Raw genomic sequence first — 15,308 nt, forward strand, 5'->3', positions numbered from 1 at the left:
TAACCTACATTAGTACTTATACAATAATTCAGCCCCCTCTGGAATAACATTATTTTAAATTTAGATGTCATGTTTATATTTTTGTACTAAAAATAGAAATAATTTTCCTACAGAACGTTTTATTTAAAATTTAAAACACAAAATCTTTTGCACATGAACTTGTATAATAGGTTAAATATACATCAATGCCACCATACACATTTATGAAATGGGTTTCTAATAAAATTGGAAATTAAACTAATGACTCTTCATCTTTACTGACTAATGAATACATTATAAACTCTATAATTTAGTTAATTGGAAGAGAATTCTGGAAACAATCCTAATGGACAGAGATTCTGGAAACAGTACTGACATCTAGTCTTATCTCACAGAAGACTTTCAGAAAATTACCTTTCATTTTCTAAATAGGAAATTTACATAGTAGCAGAACATAGTTCCAGGAGACTGTGACTAGATGAGGTGAGATAAGTATGAGGGAAGGATGAGGATGAAAGTAGGCTCCTCAACTCCTCTTTGTCTCACTGCTGATGGAGAGTGATTCTCCCACATCTGTGAAAGCACACACTTGTGACAAGTTTCCAGAAATAGTCATCCAAAATAGGCAGAGAGTCTGTGGTGTGGGAACTCTGCCACCACCTCCCACCATTATGGCCTTAGAGTGTGGAATAAGGGGCAATGGAAAAGTGTCCCTTTCCACAACCTCCTGAAGTCTCCTGAAATCCGTGTTGTAGTCCCGTCTCATCTTTTAACAGGCAATGAGGGGTAGAAATTCAGGAGAGATGCTAGGGAAAAAGCTGCAGATTTTCCTGCAGCCTAGTGAACCTACAGTTCAAAGCACTTACATATACAGAACATAGATTGGACACTACCTGTTTATAATTTGGAATTAATGTCTACCTATACACTACTTATCCCACTAACAATTCCTACTTATTAGATAAGAGATCATACAAAGGTTTTACTCTTCAGATCATGCTAAAAGAATAAGAATGTAGATTTATAAACCAGTGATCAAAATACCACCTGGTTGGCAAACAACATTTCGATAAATGATAGTAACAGTCTTGAAACTCCATAATTACACAGAAAAAAAATGGACTTAGTGCATTGAGAAATAAATTGACTAAATACATAATCATAAAAGTAATATATGAAATGGATAATTTCACAGACTTGGTAACTCATTTCACTTGGATTCTGATATCAATCCTCTATTTGGCTTTCATATAAACATGCATAACATGCTTATTAAACAAGAGGCTTTAATTTAATTTACCTACTTATGTAACAACCTATAATTTTATTATTAATGACCCTTAATAGCAAAGCAAAAATCTCTTGGAGGCGTGTGAAAGCAGTTGGGTCACTGACAGTCATCTCAGTGTTCCCTTCTGTTGATGAAAGTGGGACCACTGGCTGGCAAGAATGGATGTGTGAAGAGGTTTAGTCCACAATGGAATCTATGAGGCTGAGTTGAATGCTCAGCTATAATATCTGAGTATCAGTATAGTACAATGGTGGAAGCCACTGTTAGTCACCAACTCTTTACCAGTCAACAACCAATGTGGCCAACTGTTCACAAATAATCCCATTTTACCCCAATTCTTTTGATCAATATGGATAGATATGAAAGTTCTTGATATGAAAGTTTTTGAATATAATAATTATTTAAAATTCCAAAGAACAAGGATTTATCCAAATCTGAATCAAGTTTCCCAAAGCAGCTTGACAGTGGATTAAACATCTCTAGGCTCATATTCAGCCTCTAGTGATAAATTATATTCACAATATATAATATAATTGTATATATCTCCTACAATTATATTCACCAAAATGTTTTCACCACATCATCCTAAACTGAGAACGGAATGTTATTTTAGTAAAGGCAGAACTTTAAAACAGAAATCTTCCCAACAGAAATTTTAGAAAACATTTAAAAAATCACGTTAGAAACGTAAAATTCACTGTTTTTGAGCCAACACTGACCTTCTGTTCCAAAAGCAATGTGTTTGTAGGGATTGCTGCAAAAGCCTTGTAGCTTGACTTGGTCTTGTATTGCTAGAACGGGCAACCAGAAAGCAAGAGTAGAGATGAAAATGGGAAAGAATATGACATAATTTTCAGAGAGTTCTACCAAGTTAAATGACACGTTTTCAAATGAAGAAAATGGTTATTATGCTGAACAACTTGTTTCTGACAGAAACAATTAGCTTACCATGTTAATATTTTATTAGAATGAGAAGCAAAGAAATGCCACAGTAAAATATCAGCCTAGAGATTACAGGCAATTATATGCCACTCCGTTTCAGAACTTAAAAACTTCCTTTACACAAAGTTATATATAAATTTTTCATTAGCAGCATTCCCTCATAGGAGTACTATTCTATACAAGAGGACAGGAGGTGGTTCTGCTTGATCCTCAAAGGAATGTTTCTTTTTAACAGTCTCACAATTAACAAATATTATGCCAGTAAGTGTAATTGAGCTCTTGATCATTTTCTTGCATCATCCATAAAAACAAAGATCAAAATACATAAAAAGTAGCAGCCATTTTTTATGCAAGCAGCAAAGTAGTCAATAATTTGAGCATAAACAATATCAGCAATGTAACTCCATTAAAAAAAACAAAAAGTACACACTCTTGATCTTAAACTCATTTTTTAAACCTCATCATCCCCTGCACTTTCTAACAGTTATGTTAATGAAGCAAATGTTAAAATTTCCTAAGTGTTAAGTACAACTCAGAATAAAATAGTTCAGTGTTGTAGAATATTTGGGGGAGGGGGCGAGCATGAGGAAGCTGTAGAAATCAGGATAAATATGCATAATCAAAGACTCAGTTTTGATACTGCTCTGGGTCTCCAGTTGATTAACTGAGTTCAAGTCTCCTGTCACTTCAGATGCCCTTGTCTCAGGCAGCTTCCCCAGTGGCCAGTACCAGTGAAGAAATTGGCACAGAGCTCCAGGCTATCTTAGTGTCTTCAAAAGAAAACCATAGTGTGTGCAGAAGACAGTGTCATCAAATAAAATTAAGCCTTGAGTTTTATAGATGTAATTGAAGGAAACTTCATTAAAGTGGGGTGGTGAATGTAAGAGACTGGCACATTCATTTTCCTTAGGAAAAAGTTGAAGTTGTGAGGAATCAAAGTGCCAGACCCAGAAAAAGAAAGTCAGCATCCAGCTAACAGCAGGATGCATTCTCTTTTTTACTGTTTTCTTTCTTTTCTTGGTATACTGAGTTAGAGATAATGAAAAATCCTGCATGCCAGCAAGTGCCATGCCAGCATTATCACACTAGCCAGATAATCAGTCACCCACAAACACATGCTCACTTACACACTCTTATTCATATACATGAATATATACATATATATATATGTACTCACATACAGACACACACACACTCTTTCACAAACACACACCCAGCTAAAACTGCACAAGAGCTCAGAAGCTACACACTTTTTCCCAAAAATTGTACTCTGAAATTTACTTATCTTCCACTTTCCCTCCACCATATAGCTCTTCTCCCACAGGAAGAAGCTATATGGCTTTCTGCAAGTCTCTCAACTCTTAAGAAACCTACTCTCCCATCTTCTACATGAGAGGCAATTGCTGGAAGATGTCTCAGGTCACTTCAAGCCCTAAGTTGCTACATTGACCCTGCGCTGCTGTGGTCTCTAGATAAAAATATATTTGAATAAGAATTGAAATTGAAATACCATCTTTCCATGGGCAATAGGAGCTGACATTTATTATTATTACTCAATTTTACAGAAGCCCTATAACTAGAGAGTTATTAAGAAAAGCAGAGGTCAAATGACTTGTTCAAGACCACGCAGCCCATAAAGAGCCTGCCTGTGTCCAATATATATGCTTTCTCTATAATATTTTCTTCCAAAGAATACCTAAGCATACATGTAATGCAGAATAAAATATACCATCTCACTCTACGATGTCTTCATGAACAGTTAATTGTAATTATAGTTGCAATCATAATAATAACAATATCTAGCAATCACTATGAGCCAGGTACCATTCTAAAAGCTTCATGTGAATTAACTCACTCAATTGTCACAACAAAGCTATTAGGTAGATACTATACTATCCCCATTTTATATATGGAAACTGAGGTACAGAAATGTTAAATAACTAATCGAAGGTCACCAGCTAGTACATGTAAGTCATGGCTGGAATTCAGACACAGGCACTCTAGCCCAACAACCATGCACATATCTACAAATGCCCTTGCCTCTCATTTCAGGATGTGCAATCATTTACAGTGTTTGTTCTCCTATCCTCAACTTCCCCAAAGAATATAGCTGGGAAAGCCTGTACAGAGACACATCTTGTTATTGCACACAAAATATCACAGAATCTTACAATAAGAAGTGATATTGAAGGTGATTTGGTTCAACCCCCTCATCTGACGCATGAATCTCTGTTCTGTTTAGTAGCCAAATGAACACTTGCTTGCTTCCCAAGGCAGCACATTCAGGACTAATTGTTAGAATTAGTACAAAATTCTCCCCTACATTGAGCCAAAATACGCTTCCTACTAATTTATCTCATTGGTCCTCTTTCCCCCCTCTTGAAATCATGGCTCATGCCAAGAGCTCTCTTCTACATAATTATATTGCTTCCTTCACCAACTCCCTGATACTCAAGTGAACAATTCCACTACCCTCATTGCTCTCCTCTGATAATATTCCTTAAAATTATAAAAAGTGTTTAACTAGATGTGTTTTTAGCACATAGTAAAATATAATCATCACTTCCATGATATTGACAATAAACTCAATTAATGTAATGAAGAAAATAATTGCGATCATCTCCTTAGTTTTTGTGGAGAGTTTTAAAATATGCAAGAAAGGAGGTTGGAGTTATTTCATATTGTTGGATCACACTGAGTAGGCTATCACCTAAATTCCTAATCCTTTCATCTTTTTTCAAAACATTTGCCGTTAACTCCATCCTATATTTATGCTTATTTATACTTTTTTAGACCCAGAAATAGGGCTTTAGGCATTATCTTTACCAAGTTTTATCTGATTAGATTGGGTTTGTCATTGTAAGCAATGAAGATAAGAATTTTTGGATTATTTCATGAAACATTTTGTTAGGTGTGTCATTTTTATCTTTACTCAAATCATATACTAAGGACTAGGAGCTCCTACCACTGGGTTCTCCCAACTTGGTGGACATTAACTGATCCTGTAAATCTGTTTATGGATGTTCAACTAACATACTTATTCAAGAAATTTTCTCTTTCTTTTCTTTTTTTTGGGGGGGGATGAGTGGGGGAACAGAGTCTTTCTCTGTTGCCTAGGCTGGAGAGCCATGGCGCGATCATGACTCACTACAGCCTCTACCTCCTGAGCTCAAGCAATTCTTCCACCTCAGCCTCCAGAGTATCTGGTAGTACAGGCATGTGGCACCCAGCTAATTTTTTTTTTTTTTTTTTTTTTTTTTTTTTGTAGAGATGGTTTCTTACCATGGTGTCCAGCCTTGCCTTGAATTCTTAGGTTTAAGCCATCCTCCTGCCTCAGCCTCCCAAAGTGCTGGGATTACAGGCGTAAGCCACCATTCCTGGCCAAGAAATATTTATTGAGTACCTACTACATGACATGCACTACTCCTCTAAGACATACATACCCTATCCTTTTCAGTCTAAAATTCCCATTTGTTGCCAAAAAGGACATGTTTTGAGTCCACTCTTCCCTCTGGGTTCTCCTAACAATATATACTCGATCTAAATATGAATTTTTTATTCTAATTTGGAACACATTTCCTCTTAAGCATTTCAAGGCTTCCAGGTGCTAAACCAAATTCATTCATTTTCCTTTTTGGCTCAAAATTATTAATCATTCTAATGTGGAATTACAGGGTTAGAGTAAACATTAGCTAATCATAGGAGGTAAAAATGATGGGCCTAAACCTAAATCTGGCAAATGATGCAATAATACCTATTGATTCTCTCTAATTTCTAATCTATACTTTCAGTTAACATTCAATAAATATTTCTTAAATATCTTCTGCATGGTGCAGGTCAATGTTTAGGTTTGGAAAACAAAATGGCATTTTATTACTTACGTTTACCAGAGCTAATCCTGATTATAAGCAATGCTAGTTGCTAGCTGCAATATAAATGCTGGGATAGAAGGTAAGGATAGCAAGAACACATTCTACCCCTTCAGAAAATATTTTCCACTGAAGTCATATATCCTGTTGCTGATGCCTAAAATTCCACCACATGTTCTAGTAATAAAGATCCATGAGGTCTCAAAGTGAACTGTTAGTTGCCTTGAGGATCAGGGGTTTGGACTCACAGTTACACTTTAAGTGCAGTAAATCAGGGGCCCCTAACCCCTAGATTCAATTGTCACAACAAAGTACCTGTTAGGAATTGGACCAAACAGCAAGAAGTGAATAGCAGGCAAGTGTGTATGGTCGTCTAAGCTCTGCCTCCTACCAGATCAGCAGCAGCATTAGATTCTCACAGGAGTGCAAACCCTATCGTGAACTGCGCAGGCAAAGGATCTAGGTTACATGTCCCTTATAAGAATCTAATGTCTGATGATCTGAGGTGGAATAGTTTCATCCCAAAACCATCCCCAACCCCCCAATCCATGGAAAAACTGTCTTCCATGAAACTGGTCCCTGGTGCCAAAAAGGTTGGGGACCGGTGCAGTAAATGAAAGAAGTGTGGATTATATAAACAATAGGATGAGGAAACCATGGTGAAGAGCCTCACTACCATCATGTCCAACTTCTTCCAGAAGCATTCCTGGGCAGAGATGGGAGCATCACTCTACATGTACACTTTCTGCTCCTCAGTGATCATGTCTGTCTTACCTGAGTCAGAATCTCCTTGACATCAGTCCTGAGATGAAAGCTCAACCAATCCCTAATCCAATTCATAGGAGATTGCCCAGACGCTTCCTTATATCTGGATTACTAGCAGAGCACAATCTATAATGATCCTGATAATGGAAAAGCTAGAGGTAGAGGATATAGCTGTCAAAAACTGCCTGGCAAAGCAGATAGGCAAGGTAGCAACTGAGAAAACTTCCCAGAACAAGTCCCTTCCCAGGACTCCTCTGCATCCCTCATTTATTTTTTTGTTTCTCTAACACCTTAAATGCATAATTTTATTTCATTTTATTATAATATTTTGCCATCCCTATCTGCCTGCTAGAACTTTTAGGGGAGAGATTTTATATTATTTGTCCTTTTATTTTCAACACCTAATACAAACCTGGCAGAGAAGAGATGTTCAGCAAATATTTGTTGACTTGAAATATCTAATTGAAAATTACAATAAGATTCAAAGACATGAAAAAACACAAATCCTTAGTGCTTTGTCTATGGTTCAAGTCCTAGACAAGCTTTGCTAATTAAAGACCCTCTTCCACCACTCCAAGCATGCCCTGAGAACATTTCTAACACAGATTTTGAAGTCATTTTCTTCGTGATGTGAACCTGTAACATATGCTGCATATGTTGATCCCTGTTTTTTCCTTTGACAATTCTCTTGAGCTAAACTGCACCCTCCCCACAATTAAAATGCAAATCCTGGCTGGCGCGGTGGTTCGTGCCTATAATTCCAACAGTTTGAGGGGCAGAGGCAGGCGGATCATCTGAGGTCAGGAGTTCAAGACCAGCCTAGCCAACATGGTAAAACCCCATCTCTACTAAAAATACAAAAATTAGCCAGGCGTGGTGGCAGGTGCCTGTAATCCCAGCTACTCAGGAGGCTGAGGCAGGAGAATCAACTGAACCTGGGAGACAGAGGTTGCAGTGAGCCGAGATTGCACCATTGTACTCCAGCCTGGACACCAAGAGCAAAACTCCGCCTCAAAAAAAAAAAAAAGAAATCCAAATCCCCCGAGGGAGTGCGGGGTTGGAGAGGAAGGCAAGCTTTTGTCAATCATTGAACACCTGAGTGTGAACCATTACTAGGATCAATTCAGAGAGGCTAGCTGGAGAGAAGCACAGGAGTGGCACACAGAACTGCTCAGTATAGAGGCTGAGTGACAGATAGCATAGCTGAAAGAAGCCTGAGAAGTCAAGGATTCCCAAGAACTTTGTGAAGGAAGTGGAGTAAATGACAGTGAGATAAAAAGAGAAAAACAAAATAAGAAGGCACGTAAGTCTAGTTTCAGCTGATTTTTTTTCATTTCACGTAGTGGCTCTGATGTTTGGTGAATGTTTGTTACTCTATCTACAAAACATAATGGAAATTTTATTGTCACCTTCACTGCTATAACTTGACCATAGCCACCATCATCACTCATCTAGATTGTAGCAATAGACTTCTAAGTTCTCCCAACTTAAACTTTTACCCTCTCATGGTCTATTCTTATTTAGCAGTGAGATAGTTAAGACTGTCACTTATCTATTTGAAACCCTCCAAAGACTTCCTATCTCACTTAAATTAAAAATCAAAGACTAAAGAGTAGTCCACAAGACTCTCCTACAGGATCCGGCTCCCACCTACATCTCCCTCTGACAACCTCAACAACCTGTTCCTCACTGCTAGCCCAGAATATGTTCTTTGTACCTGTCAAGCACTCTCTGGCCTCAGAGCATTTTCCTCACTATACTCTCCTAAGGAGTCACCTCCTTGGATGTTACCTTCTCAAAGAAACCTATCCCAATACCCCAACATAACATGTGACACCATCCCTTCTCTATTTCCCTTGAGAATCAGGGCTATCCATTTCTCCATGACACATACGATCTTCTGACACACACGATAATTTACTTATTTGGAGGGGGTATGGTTGATTGTTTCTCTTCCACCAAAGAATATAAAGTGTCTTTGAATAGGCATCATTGCATATTTTATTTGTTGCAATATCCTCACAGCTTTGAAAAGCACACATTTTAGGTAATCAATACATATTTATTGAATGAGTGATTTTCTTGAACCCAGATTAACTATTTTAGCTCATGCAGACACATTCCATATTGCTCATTTTCCAAATTACATGTGGTTCTGCAGAAATGGAGAAAGTCACATACAGACTGCTGCCACTAAGTTTTCAGTGTGATATATTTGGGAATGTTTTGATGTCTTAAAGGAAGGAGACTTTCGTGAATAAAACACCAGTTATAAAGTTTTATGAAATATAAAATAGCTCTCATCTTGTTCCCTAAATAAGCTATGTGTCCAAACAGCTCTAAGCCCAGGGCAGGCCCATCAATGGAGACTCTTTATCATTGTAACTAATCTTCAGACTATCTTCAGTAAGTGGCAGACTCTATGAGGCTTTGATATAATGCTTATGCCAATTTCCATATGGAGCCCCATAATAATTCACTAGGATAAAAATTTAAATTATTTCATAAATGAGGGCAAAACAGATTGGGGACCCAGACACAACTCTGGGTGAATTTTGTAATATCCAGTCTTTTCCAAGTGAAAAAAAGTGTCTCAGGCAATACAGATGTTGATCCAAAAGTAGGCCAGGCATGGTGGCTCACGCCTGTAATCTCAGCACTTTGGGATGCCAAGGCAGGTGGATCACTTGTGGTCAAAAGTTCAAGACCAGCCTGGCCAACATGGTAAAAACTCTGTCTCAACTAAAAATATAAAAATTAGCTGGATGCGATGGTGCACACCTGTAATTCCAGCTACTTGGGAGGCTGAGGCAGGAGAATCACTTGAACCCAGGAGGCAGAGGTTGCAGTGAGCCAAGACCACACCACTACACTACAGCCTGAGCAACACAGTGGGACCTGTCTCAAAAAAAAAAAAAAAAAAAAGGGCAGGCTGAGCAGCATTCAGACCCATCCTGTCTAAAGCAATGATTATAATGTGACATAGTATTTTAAACTACATCCGAATTTAACATATCATAGCGATTATATCACACAAATGCAAGCAGATTCAGAACCTTCAGGTTTTATCTACGAAAAAGAAATATCAAACACACTTTATATCCGAATTTAGCTCAGCATACTATGATCAATCCATTTTATTTTAATATCAAAGAACAGTAGGGCCCAGACTTTAAACTAATATCCTTCAAGCATTCATGTTTTAATTAGATGCCATCTGTATTCTATGATTCCTATTATTTCAGAATCTGGGAGTGAGTAAAGCTGACCTAAATCTAAAGTTCTTTGATTTCAAAAAGTGCCCTGTGCTCAGTTTAGCACCACACTGGAAGGAGCAAGACAAGAAACAACCCATGAAAGCATATAAATTCTTCAACATCACACAGCTTTTGTCTATTTCTTTCTATCATTCTATAAAATAATGTTACCAATTTAAACACTAGTCAAACATCAAAAGAGATCGGGGTAAGACTTATCTATTCCACATCCATTTTAATACGTTTTTTATACTCAAGATACTATTTCTGAAAATAATAGATTGCAATAAAAAAAGTAGGCCGACTTTCTGATTTTTACCTAAAGAGATAATATAGCAAGATGCAAGGAGGAAATAAACATGAAAAAGAATAGCATTGACTCATAGTCCATACTATTCTATTTTGCAGAAGTTATTATAAATTTTACCCATGACAAGAAGCTTTATTTTCTGTTCAAAGAAATCGATTGATATTTTACTGGCAGTTAAATTATAATCATTCTTCTTATTTTCCTGTTCATCAAATTTACCTTGCATTTCTTTGAGTTTTCTTTACTTGGAAATGTTTTACAAAGTAAAAGCAAATGCTGAAAATTTTCAATGTTGGGTGCAAGAAGAAAGCCCAAAACAATAGGTCTTCAATAAACAGGCCTTTAATGTATCGAAAGCCCTTTGGGGCTCACCCTCTTCCAACTCTCTGACTATATGCAAAACAGGAGAAAGCATAAAGTGCAATGAAACACACACAGAAATGCTTTGAAAAAGCTTCTAGAGTAAAATCACTTTTCACAAAACAAAAAGTATATGGCAGCATGGTTTAAAAAATGATAGTTAATGCACTCAGGAAACAGTAATGATTAGATTGTCAGTTCTTTTTAAATACTCTACAAATACATTTTGTAATCACATATATGTATTTAAAATATACTAAACAGGTCAATTTACCTCAAGTAAGTAGGATTTTCAATTTAGAATCACAGAAAAAGTTAAATTTTGTCCATCTCATTTGCTTTGAATGTTTAAAATGCAAGGACTTAATCTCCAATACATTTTGTAAATGAACCCAAAATTATATAAATTGGGAACTCTGGTTATAATTCTTTAATAATGATTTTCTTCATGAGAATTGTAAAGTCAGGCTAAATCGCTAACATGAGTTATTTCTTTGTAGCAATAAATCGTAGTAAAAAAGAACATGGCTTCAAGAATCAACAGACTTAATATTATATAAATGTCAGCTCCATAACAGACCCATAACCAGGACAATTATTCACTGAACTTCAGTTTCTTGGTGTACAAAATAGGGAAAATAGTATTATCAACTTCATATAGTTATAAAACTTAACTGATGTAATCCATTTTAATTAATTTTTCATCTATTTTATATACTAGCATAGTTCCTGACTCACAGAAAGCATTTGATATTGCTATTATTACTATCAGATTATAAGGCCAATCGTCTTACGTCTCCACACACAGCCTTCTGGGATCATCTTCTGTATATTTGGTCAGGTTGTTTTCCATTTCTGAAATGCCAACTTCTTTCCTCTTCATTAAGTTAAATCCTAAATATTTCCGACAGGACTGACATTTTTTTATAACTTCCCTTACTAACCATGTTCCATCACATTACTCCTGTTATATTGAACTCAGTTGATGATTATTTATAATCTGACTTACACATTTAATTTTGCCTTATATTGGTTTTCTAGCTGTATTGTAGTTTTAATAACTGTATATAGCCTCTCCAAATTGTGTATGTTTTTTCTACTGATTAAAATTGAATTGTTCCAAGACAAAAAAAAAAAAAAATCTCTTACTTCCCTTTAAAAGAAACCACACACACGCCAAAGAAAGCTAGTGTAGTGGTACACACATAGTAGGTATTTAATGCATGCTTTTGACTTGAATTGTATTGTGACATCATTTACAAGATAATGAGGGTCACTTTATCCCTTCAACATGACATTCATCATCTGTAAAGTGACAGTGAAACATACTCTCCATGGTATTTCAAAGCTCTAAAACTACATTATTTCAATGTACTGAGCTGAAAATCACCACCCCTTCTTATGCAGGTACTTTAATTGTTTTATTTTATTGATATAACAGCTATCAAATTCTAGGTGTGGGTGATCCACAATCTGAATTACTTGAGTATAGTTGGGAAGCCAGCATGCCTTAGTGTAGAGTTGCCTTCTGCTAGGAGAATGGGCTTGACTATGTCACAGGCCTGGATCTAAGATAATATTCCATTTTATATTAATCCTATCTACTATTCCATTAGTACAGGATATTTGGGTGGATGCTAGGGTCCCTGTTAATAAACCATCAGAAACATATCATAGTCCTGAATCTCAACTATTTTCTTTTAATTCTGTCATTAGGGCCAATGGTATAATAATACTCTTGGAGTCATAGATATAAGACGTTAGGAAGAGAAAGGGGATTTTCAAAATCAAATAATTTGACTGAAACACATAATTCTATACAGATTATAATTCATTTACACATTCAAATATACCAAGTCCTGGTACCGTCTTGCACTTTTTCTTCCTTCTTGTAGGAGCACAATTAATACTATAATTATTGATTTCTGCCTTGGGGGGAAAAAGATTCTTCCCTGTTTCAAAATAAGCATGCAACATGCAACATGCAAAAAATACCTTTGATTTCTTATTTTCTGGGCCTGTTGACATGGACAATGCACAAGGTGAAATCAGCTCCTCTGTTCTTGTTACAGATATGGGAAGTGATGGGGTTGAAACAGGTGACCTGTGGTTGGGGGTGCTGCTTTCAGATTTCCCAAGTCTTGAAGGCAGGGTACCACTGCCACAATGTGGATGCAGAGCTGAGGGACTGAGCTGGGGCACCAGGGTGGGCAGATTGGCACGAGGGAGAGAAGAGGACCTCAAGTTGGGAAGAGAGGCAGAGCTAGCACTGGAGATAGGGAGTGAAGGAAGAGCTGAAGGACTCAACTCCTGGCCAGATAGTTGCGATGAAGCTCTTTTAGATCTGTTTATCAGGCTTGAAAGAGCTGGGGAAGGATGGAAACATTTCTCTGAAGAAGAGAACGTAGCTCTTTGATTAACAGGAGGAGACAGAGAAGACAATGCAGATGAGGCTAATGTAGAAGGGTAGGTGTGAATGTTTCTGGGGTTTTCTGGACCCCTGAGGTCACCATCCTGTTTACTCTTCAAAGAGGAAAGAGAAGAGCTTGGTGGAACAGGAGGAAGACCCACAGAACTGGATGCACTGGTTTGTAGCAGGGAAAGCATGGTATTGTTCTTCAAAGTAGGTGATGGTGGTCTCTCTACATTCATGGAAGCAAGGCTGCTACTAGGCTGTTTTGTAGGAGAGAGGGAGGGGGCCTGAGAAAGTGGAGTAGACTTGGTGAAAACAGGCAGGTGAAAAGATTGCTGGGTCAACTCAGAAACCTGGCGTTCCCCCTGATCTGGAGACCCGGCTCTCAGGGAACAACTTGAGAGAGATTTTTTAGGCGTGGGTGGGGTCTGCTTTGCTTTTTGATCAAGTGTGAGAGAGGAAGAGGCCGGGGAGTTGAGAGAGAAGGTGGGACAGGATGCAGGGGAAAAGGGTCTTTGGTGGGAAGGGTTTGACTTGAGAATGGCAGTGAGAAGGGCAAGCCGGGAAGGCACCGGGGATTTTACCCCTGACTTTGAAAGATTTCCACTAGATGACATTTGGCTGCAGATGGTGGAAGAAGAGCCGTGGAAAGAGGAGGTAAATGGTTTGGGGCTGGGAGACAGTGAATGCGTGACAATGCGGACTGGTATGTACAAGGCTGAATTCGACTTCAGAGAAGCACTGGAGGACGGTGGAGGAGAAGAGGTTCTCGGACTTTCTCCGCGACTAAGGACATGCGAGGTTAAACTTGTCTTCTTGAGAACTTCAGAGGTCAGTCCAGGCTTTGGATCTGCCGCAGTTGAACTGGATAAGTTAGAACCTGATAGTTGAGTGGAATAGGGAAACAGTAACGTCGAGGAGGTGCCCTTCGATGCAGAAAAGGGTGTAGAGTGAGCGGTAGTTTGAAAATACGTAGCTGATTCTTCCACCACGGCCCCACTGACATCCAGCCTCCTACTGTGGAACTCCTCTAGGACAGAGGCTCCCTCGAGGTTAACTGGGTCGGGTGGTGCGTTCGGATTAGTTGGAGAAACAAAGGAGAAAGCAGGTGGTTTACAGGCAAGCTGCTCAGAGGTAGTGGAAGAAGAAGTTAACTAGAGGAAAGAGAAATAGACAGATTGAAATAGGACATTATTTCTGAAACGATCAAAATATTCTTGTCACTTGTGCGATTATGCAAACAATTTACACAAAAAGAGGCAACTTAAACCTCCATAAAAATGAAGGAAATTCTGTTTTGCTAATGAGGCCTTGCTTTGAATTTGAAATAAGATACAAATAAGCTGTGAAGTATTACATCCTATACCTCATTTATCCCACAGAATGAAATCAATATAAAATTATATTGCATAGTTGGAAGATAATTCATCGACATCATCTAAAATAGTTATCTTAATTTTCAATTGTGTGATTTGGAAAGATTTAAATCACCATCAGTATAAATTTCACTATTTTCTTATAGAAAACTATTTTTTCTTATAGAAAACTATTTTCTTCTATTGTAAGAATATAAAGCATGATATTATAATAATGACTACAAGCCTTAAAAAATTTTTAACACACTTCAAGGGTTTAAAATTCTAAGAGTTTCTACTACTTAACTCCTACATGCTGTGAACTTGGAAAAGTGCCTAGAATTCAAAAGATGAAACACCCAATATCAACACAGAATGATAAATTGAGGGAGTGAAAGCAAAGCCCAAATTAGACAGGAAGTTTTAGCTTATTTTTCCTAATTATTTGCCAGAATGAATATTTAACATGAACATACAATGAATATTTAACAAATGATTTGGGTTATGCTGGAAGAAATAGGGTCTCTTGTATCAAAAGAAGCCAGAACACTTTACAAATATAATCCACCTGAAACAAGGAAACCTACCAATCCAAATAAAGAGGAAATGAAGAAACTAAATAAAGAGGAAATAAAGAACAATTCATCATTTTACAAGAGAAGCTAGAGAGAGCCTGTGAAACAACTGGATGTAGGTAGCCTTGTACCATTTTAAAAATCATCTAGTACTTTAAGATAAGTACTGAAGTTATAAATATTTTGAACACC

At 37.4% G+C, this 15,308-nt stretch overlaps 1 protein-coding gene across 10 annotated transcripts in view; it reads right to left on the reverse strand.

The window, feature by feature from the left end:
- Window positions 1–15,308, reverse strand: part of MLIP (muscular LMNA interacting protein) — a 268,127-nt gene that overhangs the window by 123,912 nt on the left and 128,907 nt on the right. For 9 of the 10 annotated variants that reach the window (XM_017872818.1, XM_017872833.1, XM_017872802.1 and 6 more), the window contains 2 exons: window positions 12,769–14,340; window positions 1,990–2,061 (listed from right to left, as the gene is read on the reverse strand). In XM_017872818.1, coding sequence (XP_017728307.1) covers window positions 1,990–2,061; window positions 12,769–14,340 — 1,644 coding nt within the window. The remainder of the gene's footprint in view (window positions 1–1,989; window positions 2,062–12,768; window positions 14,341–15,308) is intronic. The other variant, XM_017872849.1, reaches the window with a different exon arrangement.

The sequence above is a fragment of the Rhinopithecus bieti genome, unplaced genomic scaffold (assembly GCF_001698545.2).
Source record: "Rhinopithecus bieti isolate Rb0 unplaced genomic scaffold, ASM169854v2 scaffold_1304, whole genome shotgun sequence".
Classification (NCBI taxonomy): domain Eukaryota; kingdom Metazoa; phylum Chordata; class Mammalia; order Primates; family Cercopithecidae; genus Rhinopithecus; species Rhinopithecus bieti.